General features: G+C 38.1%; 1 protein-coding gene across 1 annotated transcript in view; it reads right to left on the bottom strand.

Moving 5' to 3' along the window:
• Positions 1-13,474, bottom strand: part of usp53b (ubiquitin specific peptidase 53b) — a 40,465-nt gene extending 26,991 nt beyond the window's left edge. Inside the window, exons 1-9 of the mRNA XM_073841572.1 lie at positions 13,153-13,474; positions 9,539-10,235; positions 9,035-9,127; positions 8,040-8,174; positions 6,844-6,957; positions 5,825-5,907; positions 5,406-5,511; positions 1,303-1,449; positions 214-363 (exon numbers count right to left, since the gene is read on the bottom strand). Coding sequence (XP_073697673.1) covers positions 214-363; positions 1,303-1,449; positions 5,406-5,511; positions 5,825-5,907; positions 6,844-6,957; positions 8,040-8,174; positions 9,035-9,127; positions 9,539-9,715 — 1,005 coding nt within the window. The 5' untranslated portion in view covers positions 9,716-10,235; positions 13,153-13,474. The remainder of the gene's footprint in view (positions 1-213; positions 364-1,302; positions 1,450-5,405; positions 5,512-5,824; positions 5,908-6,843; positions 6,958-8,039; positions 8,175-9,034; positions 9,128-9,538; positions 10,236-13,152) is intronic.
• Between the last annotated feature and the right edge of the window lie 1,203 nt (positions 13,475-14,677).

The raw sequence follows: 14,677 nt of genomic DNA, 5'->3' as shown, positions 1-14,677 counted from the left end.
TTGAATATAAGCTGCTTTTAGACTAACGACAAAGTTTTGAGTTCTGAAACTTACAGGATATTTTTCTAGTGCATTGAGCTCTTATATGTCAAAAGATCAAGGCAATTTTGGTTTCTCAGTTCATCACCCCTTTAAGAAGCTAAATGTTAAATAATATATGAACTCTTTTACTCTTACAGTATGTGAACAAATGTGTGTGTGCTTGTTAAATACCTCTTTCACGGTTGCATCATCAAAAAAGATCCATTTGGAAGACTTGCTGTGAAAAGCGAATGCTAGGTAATGTCGGCTAGAGTAACAGATCATTCCCACCAGGTGGAGATCTCTCTTTTTGGCATTTTCATCAGTGACTCTGTAGAACAGCTGAAGAATGAATAGAGACAACAGTCAAACTGACATTTAAAACACTCAAGGTGAGGAAAATGAATGACTGGAGATATTTTGAAGAGTTGTGCTTCACAATGTGACACATTTAGTCTACTGCAATATATTAGTCCTATCTGCAGATTGTGATGTCTCAAATCAAAATGAAAGGGTAAACTGCCTCTAGCTCAAGGGATTCAAGCTGATGTACAGGATGGGTTTGTCATAGTGTGCCAAGGTTCATGATGTCTCCTCTAGTGTAGTGACCTAGACATTATGTGATATTGGCCTGCAGCACTCATATGACTGCTGAGGAGGAAACTGAGGTCTAACAGAGGGGAGTCTGGCTGACTTTAGCAACACATACTTGCAAGCAGTCATGTGGCATTTAAATTCCATATTTAATATTTATGATTGTACAGTAAGGCCACAAAGCTGAACTGAAAATGTTTTTTTTTTCTATTCCAAGTTCAATTAAATAATGTATTAATGTTTTGAAAAATGAAAACAAAAGTAACAAATTTTGTGGGAAAAATATTTCATTTAATATTTAATTTAATTTAAGTTAACCTAATTTAAAAAGTAATTTTTTTTTATGGTTTAATTTTTCAGTTCAATTAATCACATAATTGCATGGCATGGCATGGCAACAAGTTAGAAAAAATTCAAAACATATTTTTACAGACTTTTAGAGACTTTTGGACACCACTCTATAGTTATTGTTCCAGACACTGCAAAAAAATCTATGAGGATGTTACCTCAGCTAAAAATAGTAATAGATGTTTAGTTTTGGACTGATATATATGCTGGTCTCCCTACATTTTGGTAAATTGTAGACATTTTGATTTAAACATGACACACAGTAGTTACAGAACATCATACTGAATAGATACCGAATAAACTGATCATCAAGAGAAATGAAAGAGATTTGAGCCTCACCCCCGAGAGATTAAGGTTTGGGCCCAGAGAGCGGATGACATCTTCAGTGAGGTCAGACTGTTCAGCGTCCCACACAAAGCCAATGGTGACGATCTCTGGGCAGTTCATCAGCACACGGCGGATTTTGATACTCTGCCCACAGTTACTCTGCAATGCACAGATCAAATTTCACTAAGCAATGTCAAACAAAGGCATAGTGATGCAGTATATAATAATAACACTATTTGATTTGTATAGTGCCTATCAAGGCCAGAAGAAAGTGCATATAGAAAAAAGGCATGAACAAAGGTTAATTACAGTAATTAAGTCAAATCAAAACACTATGTGATGGAAATAATGGACAGAACAGTAGGGGTGCAGATATGATTTACATTAAAAATATATATTTGTTTATTTCTATTTCTCCTCTGTAGACCTTTGAGAAACATATCCGATTCAACACTTTTACTACAGTTGCTCAAAAAGGCAAGCTTCAGTTCATTTCTGATACACTAATGGAATGGACATCTTATATCCTTCAGGGATACAAGATTATGTGTGCAAATATAAGAGGTCTCTTGAATTATATTTCAAATTTGACAGCTGGCAGTCTGAGAAGTAACAAGAGCTACATTTACATGTACTGCTACAATAGCAAATTAATTATATAGAGCTGATTTAGGACCATTAATAAAGCAGTAATAAAATAATGTCCATAAAGAGAAATTATGAAAATAAATGCAAAACAATCATTTATGTTTTATTTGACTTTCTTTGGTTGTGTGCTAAAGCACATGTGAAATCCGTCCAATAGAGTGGCAAGACATCACGGGGTGATGTAGTGACCAGGAAGCTTAAAAGTGCAACCGGTGTACACAGCATCAGCTTCTTCAGCAAGCACTTTGTGTTTACTGTCTATTTTAAAAGTGAGTCTGAGTGTGTGTTTGTGTCAATGCACAAATCAGTTCTCTAATATAGTGAGCAAAGAAAAAAGTGACAAGCAGTGTTTTAGGTTGTGTGTTTCTCCCTGCCCACACTATATTAGGGTGGGGATACACACAACCTATGCGTTGCTTGTCTGGGAGAAGAGCATGCATAGTCAGCTCTCGAGGGAGCTGATTGTGCAGATTGTGAGTGGCTGCCGCTACACACACTCTGCTCCCGCTGTGTGCTCTTCAAGGAGGGCGCCCAGGCTTGTGGTCTTCACAGTTCTGGTCTCGCAGCTCCCGAGGCAGAGCGCAAATTAAAATCGTGGGGGATCACAGATGGATCTACTGGAAGGGTTGGAGACCTGGCCTTAACCTTACCCTCATGCTCTGGATCCAGTGCTCTCTTTCAGGGTTTAGAAACACGCTCTCCGTTTTCTTCATCCCCGAGGGACAGCCAAACACTTCACCTCTCTTCCTTTGAGGAGGCTCATGTGGCGAGCATCGGAGGATCAGTCTATCCAGTATGTTGTTGGAGGTGGTGACTAGGGCCATAGCCAAGTTAAAAATTGACTAGCTGGCAGAGACGTAGGATGTTTGTCCCTAAAGCAAATTGGGTGAATATTTCCTGTACTCCAAATCACCTCCTCCACATCGGAGCCTTTCGTTTTACCCTGACCTCCTCAATGAGGTGTCAAGGTCCTGGAGTAAACCTTTTTAAGCCTGGCACTTCAGCCCTAGAGTAGGTAATTATTCCAAAATCGTGGGGCTGAGGGACCAGGGCTTCGTTGATTCACAAATTTGTCTCTTTGGGTCACCAAGGAAACATCCAGAGCCATCGGTCATTCTATGGCAGCCCTGGTGACCACAGAGAAACATCAGCCATCACCCAGCTCCTCATCCAGGCCAGACTGTGTTTCCCATGCTCCCATGGGTTTGGGGAGGCACTTTCAGTCAAAGTCCTCCAAGGAGAAGGCAATTCTGAGGGTCATTCTCTCGAGGAAGGCCACTGGTGTCAGGCTTCCGAGGGCAGGCCTCTCTGGGCAAGACACCTCATCAAATGGTGCCCATCTCTCCTCAGTGCCCTCAGGAGATTGGTCTGTTATCTCTGCCACCTCCAGTGCTTTCAGGGCACAATGGTCTCCAGCGAGCTCAGTTCTCAGTGTTCTCAAATGTAGCAGCTCTGGGAAGTTTGCATCCTCCAAGGAAGTTATTAGAGCAATCAGATCAATCTCTGCCTGTCATCTGCTTCAAACACTCGCCAAACACTCTGATCAGACTACACCAGAGGCCAGTCTCTAGAGACCGGTTTCCTCAGCAAACTTTTTGGCCGTGTGGAAGTGTCTGCCAAATGTGTCTCAATGGGTCCTAGAGATTGTGGATAGAGGCTACGGAATTCCATTCACCTGCCATAATTCAATGCGCTCATGCCCACTGTGGTGCGTCCTGAGCAGGCTCTGGTGATGGAACAGGAAGTGTCTACTCTCTCGAGGAAAAAAGGAAATAGAGCTCATTCCACCACTCAAGCGAGAGTCCGGCTTCTACAGCCGATACTTCATTGTTCCAAAGAACGATGGGGGGTTGCATCTTATGATAGAACTGCACCAACTCAATCATTCTTTTAAAACATTCAGATTCAGCTGACATGGAAACAGATCGTGACTCAAATCAGATCCAAGGACTAGTTGACTGGTTTGTCACCACAGATGTTTCCATCTTTCCCAAACACACAAAGTTCCTGAGATTTGATTTTCTCTTTGCAAGAGGAGTGTGCTTTTTCCAGTTCAGAGGACCACCTATCTGGGCATAATGTGGGATTTGACAACAATGCATGCACATCTGTCTCCTGCTTATATCAATGTGATTCAGACAACACTGTGGTTGTACCCACTTTGCAAACTGGCACATGAGATCCTTCTGCGGTCACAGAGAAAGCTTCTCTCCCTGAGGGCAGTCTATATTCCTAGGCATCTCAGTCAGTGAGCAGACATCCTGTCAAGGCAGGGACTGAAGCTCAGGGAATGGAGCCTCCACCTGAAGGTGGTGGAGCAGGTTTGGAGGGTGTTCAGCCAGCCTCAAGTGGACTTATTTGCATAGTTTCTGACACTAAAACAATGTTTCTATTAGCCATTTTGTCTCTGAAGAGAGCTGGTAACCTTCAGGCCCTTTCTGTGGCCCCATTATGTCTTAAGTTTGCACCAGGAATGGTAAAAGCTTTTTTGCACCTGAGGCTGGGTTATGTGCCGAAGGTGCCCACTAATGTTCCACAGCCCATAGTGCTGCTTCTGTCCTCCTTCCTTCCGGTAGCTGGACCAGTAGAAGCTTAATTTAGAGTGTCCATTTCAAGCACTGGACACCTATGTCCACAGAGCTGCCCTGTGGAAAAAACTGATCAACTTTTTGTCTGCTTTGGTCCGCCTAAGAGAGGCCTTCTGGCAATCAAGCAGACATTAAGCAGGTGGATAGCAGAGACTATCTCCCCGGCTTATGAGTCCTCTGACCTCCATTCACCTCTGGGGTGAGGGCCTACTTAACTAGGGGTATGGTGGCAGCTAAAACCTTTTTGTCACGTTTATCATTCCAGAATGTTTGTGAGGCACCGAGTCGGTCATCTCCGTTCACCTTTGTTAGGTTTTATAACCTAGATGTGGGGACATCTTAGATGTGTGCATATGATTTCACACTAGACAGGCATTCGTCGGCATGGTGGAGTTGGTATTCGTGTTCCCAAAGTGTTTTTGACGCAGTGCGAGTTCACTGAAGGAAAACATCTCTATGGTTACATCTGTAACCATGGTTCCCCAAGGGGAACGAGATGCTGCATCACCCTGCCATATCTCCTGATTCCCACTTTTAAGCTTCCTGGTCGCTACGTCACCCTGCCCATGACATCATGCCACTCTATTGGACTGATTTCACAAATACTTCATTACATGGTTATGCAGAGGTGGTCCTAAAGTGTTTCTGATGTAGCACCTCGTTCCCCCTTGGGAATCATGGCAATAGATGTAACCTAGAGATGTTTTACGGTTTCAAAGCTATGCTTTGAAGTTATCAGACCTGACAAGTACAGGTCAAATGGTATGAAGCAACACATTAAAAATCTGTTTTCAATTATTAAAAAATAAGACAATAAACTCAAATATGGCAAAATCTCATGTACATAAAACTAGTTAAAATTTTAAAAAGCTGATATACAGGGCAGTTGCGGAGATCTCCAATGGTGTTGGCTGCCTGCAGCAGTTCACCAAACATGTCTGAACGCAGTCTGTCTGTCTTCTCCAAGATTCGCTCCACTTGTTGACTGACAAAAGAGCACAAAGAGGATCATTTGTGTCACTGAACCACTCTTGATAGTAGACAGTGTAATACTGTACTGCAGACCTCTATTCCACTTTGTTAAAATTAAACTGTAATTATTCAATTTAAACCATGCTGTTTTCAGTGAATGTTTTACTATAGCCCTGTCAGAATTTCACTTCTGTTTCTTCCAAAGGATGCATGTGTGGTTAAAATGGGTCAGTTGGGTCCTCACAGACAAAATTTATAAAAACATAAACAATATTACTGTGACTTTATATGAAGAAGATTTGCTCTCCAAGAGAGTAATTACTCACCAAAGGGCCGTGGAGGACACATAGTGCACAAGCTCAGTGAAGGGAAGAGGGTCTGATGATGCTCCACAACTACGACAAACAAACTACAGAAGGGAAAGAAACTTCTGTGAGGGTGGAGTGAGGGATAGCCAGCCCACATTACAGAAACCTGCCATTATAATGGATTGACTTGAAGATTTTAAACAAAAACTTAATGACTTTTGAGACTACCTTAGAAGACATTGAGAATAAACTGTTATTTCAAGCTGTAGCTAAGTACACTGTAAAAAAAAAAATCCGTAAAATTTACGGTAAAAAAACTGGCAGCTGTGGTTGCCAGAATTTTACCGTAAAAAATACGGTGGCAATGTTTTACATTTTAAGGTTTTCACTTAAATTTACAGGTAAATACCGTAATTTCATACAAAAAACCGTAACTCATATAATGGTAATGTACCAACTTTTTGAAGCACTGAAATCTGTTTTGTACCTTTGTAATACAATGATAACCACCAAAAGCAGGTGGTGATGGCAACATCACATGATGAACCAAAGTCCATCGCACGGAGGTTTTAAATAACAACATATACAGAAGGTGTCATTCACACAAACACTAAACACCATCATGGTAACACACATAAAACTGAAATAATGCAAAAAACATTAATTTAACAACATTAGATGTAACATACAACCTGTTAAGATGAAGTTGAAGATGAAATTAAGATGAAGTTATTTCAACAAAAAAAAAACATCAAATAAAAAAATGAAATACAGGGAATTCTGGGAATGTCAATTTACGGTTATTCACTGTAAATTTTACGTTCTTTTTCACTTCCAAAAACGTTATACTACCGTAAAATTAAATGCAATGTCCAACACAGTTTTTCACCGTATATAGAAGGGGAACTTACCGTTAACCATTTCACAGGTTTTTACCGTAGCATTTTTACAGTTTTTTACCGTTAAATTCACTGTCATTTTTTACAGTGTAGGTTTTGGTGGAAATGGAAACAGAAGGAAAAACAACTTCATAGTACCTGCTCATAGAGAGTCATGGCAAACTTCTGGTGGGTGATGCACGATTTGGAAGTACACATTTCTGTGGCTGAATCAGAAACAAGGTGCAGGTGTATCCTTTCTAAAATGTTCTCCTGTCTCCCAAAGTTTACAAAACAGATGCAAAAAGAATGCACAAAGAAAACAATGATCAGTGATAAATCAGAATCCATTGACACAGTTATTCTTAGAGCTAGCCTAAAACTTGTTCATGTTATTTTTAAAAAATCATTGTTATTATTAGAGACATCAACCTATCACAAAGTAGGTCAAACCACACATAACAGCTACTTAAAATAAAGAACATTATGGCACCAAATGGATTAAAACTTTGCAAAGCAAAGAAAGAAATTGTGAACAATTATTTGATATTTGATTGCTCATATAATCAAGCAAGTTGACAGTGTATTTAATAAACATGTTGTACAACAATGTTACCATAAGAAATTAGTAATAAAGACTAATTATATACAAATATATATATTCTAATTGGAAAGTTCACATATTTTCCATTTAGTTTTTCAAGATCTTTCATCTGACAAGTTTCAAGCTAGAAAGGGCTTTAAATGGATAGTTCATCAAAAGTGAGAATTCTGTCATCATTTATTTACTCCCATATCTTTCTAAACCTGTATGATTTTTTTCTTCTCAGAAAGTTTTTTTTCCAAAGTGGACTCCATTGACTTTCAAAATATATTATTTTATGTCCCACAAAAAAAAAGAATGTCATACAGGTTTGGAACAACATGAAAGTGAGTAAATAATAATTTTGGTAAACAATATTTAATTCTGTTGTACAGTTTTTACTATAAAATGCAGAGCTTATGAAATCTAGCTTAGACCACTGCACAAATAACTGTTTGTGAAGGTCACAAGTAAATGTCATTTGCAACCCTGTTCAACTGAGATCAGCTGACACAGTGATGATGTATAAACCACTTTAACCTTTCCAGCGCTGCCATATAACTCAAGTTTTAATTTAAAGCTTACTGGCTTTAGAAACCAGATCTTTGTAAAAGGATACTAGGCATTAGCCTTACATAAGATCTACATTCAGTAGTCTATCTTGCACTTCAGCTAAACAGTTAAGTATAAACAAATCTTTATCTAAAAAAAAATTTAATTCTACATTTACATACAATATATGTATACAAGTTTTCTCTGAGGTCAGACATACAAAACACTCTGCTGCATCATCCATGAGGCCCAGCTGAAAGCGCTGCTCATCTTTAAAGGTCTCAGCCAGAGCATGACGCAGGGTATCTGATGGCAGAGCCCGTTCTCGACTCTGCTGGAACTGACAGAAGATGCTCTGGTAAAAAAAAAAAAAAAAAACAGTGAAATAATCTTCATATACAAACTCAGCATACACAATTCAGCAATACAACATTTTGTTTCTTTGAGAAATAGTTTTGAAATGGTAAATATATGATTATGAATGTTTGTGTCATGTTAAAATTGGTTATGTCTCAAAACCCAGTAAACCAGACTCATTGTTTGTTTACTGTCTATGATAACAGCTTTATACACAGACAACATCATAACCATAATGGAAGAGCATATTGGGTGAAATAATATATTTTTAATATATAGTACTAAATATGTTTTTAGTACTAAATGAAATATATATTGTTTCTTATATTCACCATTTCAAATAAAAAACATAGAGCTTGTCACAAAGCAGTATGGGATTTTTATCCATAAAGAACATGTGCTATGTTGTTTGAAATTTTAGTCGAAATAAAATCATAAAGTCACCAAGAAATCAAAATTATTCTGTCTTATTTTTATGGGATATTACAATGATTACTATTTGTCCGTAATTATTATGTTTTTAATTCATGTGTCCTCATAATGCGTACCGGCGCAAGGGCTAAGCAATAATCCAGGAATGTGTCACTCACTTTAAGATCACAGCAATTAGCAAATGACAACACTCCAATGATCCAATCAATTCCAGATGGATCAAATCTAGTTCAGCGCTACTTTTTTCGAGACAAAGGTTGTTTCACTTGATCGCAATTTCCATTGCATGCAAACTTTAAAACTTACCATAAATTTGCCATTCACAATTTGAAATAATTTTCATAGCGTAAGCAAGGAAATGATTCAAACAATGCTGTCTAGGTATGAAGCTTACTAGGTTTTGAGACTTTTGAGCCATGTGCGCACCTTTAAAGCACAAAAAATACAGGCATCACCCAAGCAGAAATGGCCAGAGAGCTGCCGTAGGCTTCTCCTGAAGATGTCAAGCTGCCAAAGAACCTGTTAGAAACAGGTATTTAGTTTAAATAAAATCATCCTGCCATAGTGTACCATGTTGAATCATATTAGACCCTTAATGAAAAACTATAAACTCCAAAAGCGATTCCATAGAAAAACTATTTGTGTTTCACCTAAGAACCTTTCAATGAACAGTTCAATGAACAGAACATTTTAAAAATCTAAAGAACCTTAATGCGCAGTAGATTTCATGGAAGATAAAAGTTCTTCATAGAACCATAGATGCCAATAAAAACCATTATTTTTAAGCAAGTTCCCACCATTTCTTATAACATCTGCAAGTATAATTATCATTACACAGAATATTGTAATTTCACTATTTGCCAAATCCCACACACATGTTACATGCACATGTTATTTTATATAAACCATAATTACCAGAACATCACTTACCTGCACAGCACTGTTGAGGAAGCAGCTGTTCTGGCCTGGCTCATTAAGAAGACCTTTGGTCAAAGCGAGAGAGATCATGCTGCCGGGCTGGTAGGACTTGCCCAGCCCCGTCCCACTCCAGGCACCTGTACCAGCCATGTTGCCTCCAGGCTTTTTAAACAGTTTGACCCATGCCATGAGGTTGGAGCCTGGCCCTCTCCAGCAAACAACCAGAGTCAATTACTGAAGCAACTTGAGGTTCATACATCTGTTTTAGGCAACATTAGTGCTCAGCAGTCCCTGTACCTGACAGAGAAGACCAACTTCACAGTGCCCTACAAAAAGAGCAAAATACACGGCACTGGATTTTTTTTTCGATGTGCAGGATGTGACAGCACACCATTGGGATATAAGGAACCATTCAAAACAGTAGCTCTTTATTAAGTGTGAACATGTGACTTTTAGCCACAAGTTGCAGCACGTTCCTTTATCAGTCCAGCAGTTACTATGACAATGATCACACTCTGTCTCCTCTGTATGTGTGGATTCATCTGCATCCAGGCACACTGGCAATAAGAGGATGGATGCAGAGAGAAGAACAAATCCATTACTCTCCTCAGCATTTCCAGCAAAGTCAATGGAGGTCACTGAAGGGGGTCATTCATAAAGGCTCCTCAGGACAGGCACTGAAGTAGAACACTGGCTAACAAAGGAAGACCTATAGAGAGGGAGAGACACACAGAGAAGGGTTGGGGTGCAGAAAGTGAGTGATATGAGGAGACAAAATCAATGTTGTTAAATAGAAAGCTACTTCAAATTACTACAGCCATTTTGTATACAGAAGTATTACATAAACACTGATGCTATTTACAATTAAGAGCTACATATTCTTATATACACAACAGTTTGCCACAACACAGCTACCTGATTTCTTGAGAATATACCATACCCACTTTCATGGCAAGCCTTACTGCTGTATATAAAATTTGGGCGTTTGGTTGTGAATTCGAAATAAATTTTTATAATCTCATTCGTATGTTTTTGTAAAATCTGCTTAAAAGGATAGTTCACCCAAAAATGAAATTTCTATCATTACTCACCCTCATGCCATTCTGAACCTGTAAGACTTTTGTTCATCTTTGGAACACAAGCTTTTTTTTTGATCAAATCTGTGAGCTTTCTGACCCTGCATAAACAGCAATGTAACTGAAACGTTAAAGGCCCAGAAAGGACATTGTTAAAATAGTCCATGTGACATCAGTGGTTACACGAGGATGGGCAATTAATGACATAATTTTCATTTTTGTTTAAACTATTCCTTTAAAACCCACTGACAGGTCCTCAGTCCTCATATGTTATGTATATTACCTGTAAATCCCACCTTCTTGCACATCGCAACTGTTCAATTAAGTACAGTGCCTGCACTATTTGTCAGATTACTTTTCCACCATTACCTACACAGCAAGAATGAAAGCAATAGATAAACAAACAGACATTTTAGGTAATTTAAAAATTCCAGCCAGGACATGTCCGGTGAAAAAAGGATAGATGGTCACTCTGTCTATGGGTCAATAGTTCATTAAATGGTTGCTGACTGGCTGGACTTTTTACTGGTTGAGCTCAGAAAGAAAATCTAGGTCAAGTCAAAACATTTCAATAGACGTTATCTCTGGTATTCACCTCGGTGTTGAGAGGCACAATGACAACGGCAAGATAAAATATCAAAACAGCTGCTCTGCTGGTCTTCGGTCAGCAATGTTTAAAACAGTCTGCAAAAAGACTGGAAAAACTGAAATATAGCTGATAAATGTAAGCTTCTACTGTAAAGAAGTACATGAAATGAACTGAATTGAGCTCATTAATTCATACTGGACCTAATATGGCTTTCTTGTGCTTTTGTGTGGTTGACTTTTATCCATTGTTCAAAGAAACTTCTATAGATTATTTGATAAACCATAACACATTTACCCTCTTTACTGCATCCATGGATCAAAAATTAGTGTATAGAATGAATTATTCCTGATTTAACATTCTTCTTTTATTGTGCCAAAAAGAACTGACTGGACAATGCAACCACTCTAGTTAATGAGTTTTCCTAATGTAAAAGTTGCTTGCAAAAAAGATATCCCATATCTATCATTTCATGGAGTTTAAATTGATAGTACATTTTATGTACAAAACTAATCTCAACAAAAATGTTAAATGAGCAATATATACAAACAGCTCTACAAGCAAGTATTTACTTGTCTACACACAGATGTTGTCTAACATATTCAAAGTAGAAAGTAAAAACTCTTTTGTGGTGTATTTGCAACACAAAATCACATTTACAGTGACTTATGTGAAATGTTGCAGCTCTGAACCTTTTTCTTTCGAAAAACTGAGAGATGTGGAGAAAATGTATGAGCTTGCACTGAGATGCAATACTTTGTTTCTATGCAACTGCAATATTACAAAAAAATCTAGCTACTATTTCTGTTCTTGTTTTTTTAGTAATCATCTCTCATTTGCAGTACTACATTTTTAGACACAGGGATGCACTGCTTGTACTTTGACACCTCTGAAACTCATTAAACATGAATGACAGATGCTTGACATTTCAGTCTTGACACAAATCACTAAACATATTCAGAATGTAAAGACATGTCTTTACATGTGGTATTTATGTTGTTATTTACTATTATTAAAGTGTAGTATTGCAGCTTGCTTTCTGAGTTGACTAAAAGTAGAAGTTTAGCTGTGTCATGATGTCTGAGACTAATGATTGTGTAAGGAAATCTGACTGGTGTTCAATGCTAACGGGCAATCCTTTACCCAGAGCCTCTGTGGCCAGGGTCAGGATGAATGTAGAACTTGTTGCCGCAGTGTCGCAGTATATTACTGTAAATTCTGGACCATCGCCATGGCTACCGCATGAAGATGATGGGCTGTAGGCAGCTGCAGCACTGATGCTGAATTCCTGCCTCTTCATACTGAAAATGCAGAATTTCTAACAGTATGAAATTATGTTTATTACAAAACAATAAAGGGCTTGTGAAGAATTTGTTCAGTTTTCACAAGCACTTGAATATTTACACTAGAGAATATAATGCTCTGGAGTTTACCAGTGTAAATAGTCTAGCAATTATTGAGTCTTATTAAATTGCTATGCAGCTGTAATAATGGAAAATAGTGCTTAATAGAACAATAACTATTCGTGGTAATGTTATTTACATGTATTTTTTAATAGCCATAATAGTTCAAATACAGTGACAGAACTACCAGAAGATATTAACACAAAGATGTAGGTGTTTATATGAGCTCATTTGTCATTAAAAAGCGCAGTGAAACTGCTGAATGTCACTTACTTTGTGTATAGCCTTTGAAAAACAGTGTTTTCACTCTTTAAGTAGTTATGAAACAGAATCCATTATTATGTTGCCTTATAACAGTATCTGCATAACATGACATGATAAACAAATGCAAAAATGCGCTCAGCATGCCGTTACACCTGTTTCTGCGCATGCGCATCAGGTGACCTGCTCTATGCCGCATTTTTGGGCATTAGAACGCGCCTATGATGCCCAAAAATGCTGTCTATGTAGGCAGCTAGCTAGGTTTTGAAACACAGTCATTAATAAACAAGAACAGCTCACCTACACGTGTCCAATATATTAGTACTCAAATCCTGCTTTTAGAAGCGTGTTTATCCATAGCGTGTGCATTATGCGCGTCCAGCTCAAGTAACTTGCTGTCGGAATCCTTCATTGCTCAGCGTGACATAAAGCGCAGTAAATCCATATGGTCAAAGATCCTCTTACAGGCCTAAACACAATAACACCGCAGCGCTGTGTCCATGTTCATGCACTCCTGCTCCTCCACACTCATGAGGGTTTATCCGTTCAGGTCCTGAGCTGGAGATTATTCTGATGGATGTGGAGTTAGACGCGCTGACTCCGCCCCGCATATACCGCTACACTATTTACTGTCAGTCCGCAGGAATAACCCGCGTGTTTGGAGGGCGTGGATTCAGGCATATCTCACGAGAAGCAGCAAAACAACCTATGTGACATTTACATTGTTGTACAGTGCTGGTCATTGCAGTGCTTTGTGTGTCACAAGCAGCTTTTAAAGGGGGTAAATCATATTTTAGCATGGTTATGTTATAACATTGTTATTACAATACAATTACTGTCGACTATTATGAAATTTTGTGTGACAGTTGAGATATGATAGGCTACTCCAAGACTTAAAACAGTATGGCCTCAGGGATGTTAACACAAACTTATGCAACAATAAACCAATTCTACACGAAACTGGGGCAAAATAATAGCCTACGGGCAAAATCATGTGACTCAAACTCAAAAAGGTGATGAAATATGATGTTTTGTTTGAGCAAACTGCTCAAATATGTGACCATGGACCACAAAACCAGTCTTAAGTAGCACAGGTATATTTGTAGCAATAGCCAAACATATATTGTATGGGTCGAAATTATCGATTTTTCTTTTATGCCAAAAATTATTAGGATATTAAGTAAAGATCATGTTCCATGAAGATGTTTTGTAAATTTCCTGCTGTAAATATATCAAAATTTAATTTGTGATTAGTAATATGCATTGCTATGAACTTAATTGGGACAACTTTAAAGGTGATTTTCTTAATATTTAGATTTTTTTTTTGCACCTCAGATTCCAGATTTTCAAATAGTTGTATCTCAGCTAAATGTTGTCCTATCCTAACCACACATCAATGGAAAGCTTATTTATTTAGCTTTTATATAATGTATAAATCTCAATAAAAAAAGACCCTAATGACTGGTTTTGTGGTCCCCAGTCACATTTGATTTTTATTAAAATATAAATACATATTTTTTACATTTTGTTTTGCAATATGATGGCCATGTAAACATTTACAAATATGAGTGAAAGGAACTGAAATAGCATCCTTGGAAGAATGGTACAGATAATATTTGCCATGTCCTTTCTGTGTTGTGAAGGACAGCACAGTACGCTTACAGTTAATATACTGCCTCATGTTATATGAATGTGTATGATGTATATTTTTGACTATAATTAGCATATGATGCTCACTGTTGTGTGAATAATAAGGTGGAACCAGGCTGCAGGCAAAAACTGCCAGAACAGTCCACAAGAATATTCCATCAGCTTTAAAATAGAG

This window comes from Garra rufa, chromosome 6, assembly GCF_049309525.1.
Source record: "Garra rufa chromosome 6, GarRuf1.0, whole genome shotgun sequence".
Taxonomy (NCBI): domain Eukaryota; kingdom Metazoa; phylum Chordata; class Actinopteri; order Cypriniformes; family Cyprinidae; genus Garra; species Garra rufa.
The sequence above is the reverse complement of the archived record's forward strand: the minus strand, read 5'-3'. Positions and strand labels throughout refer to the sequence as shown.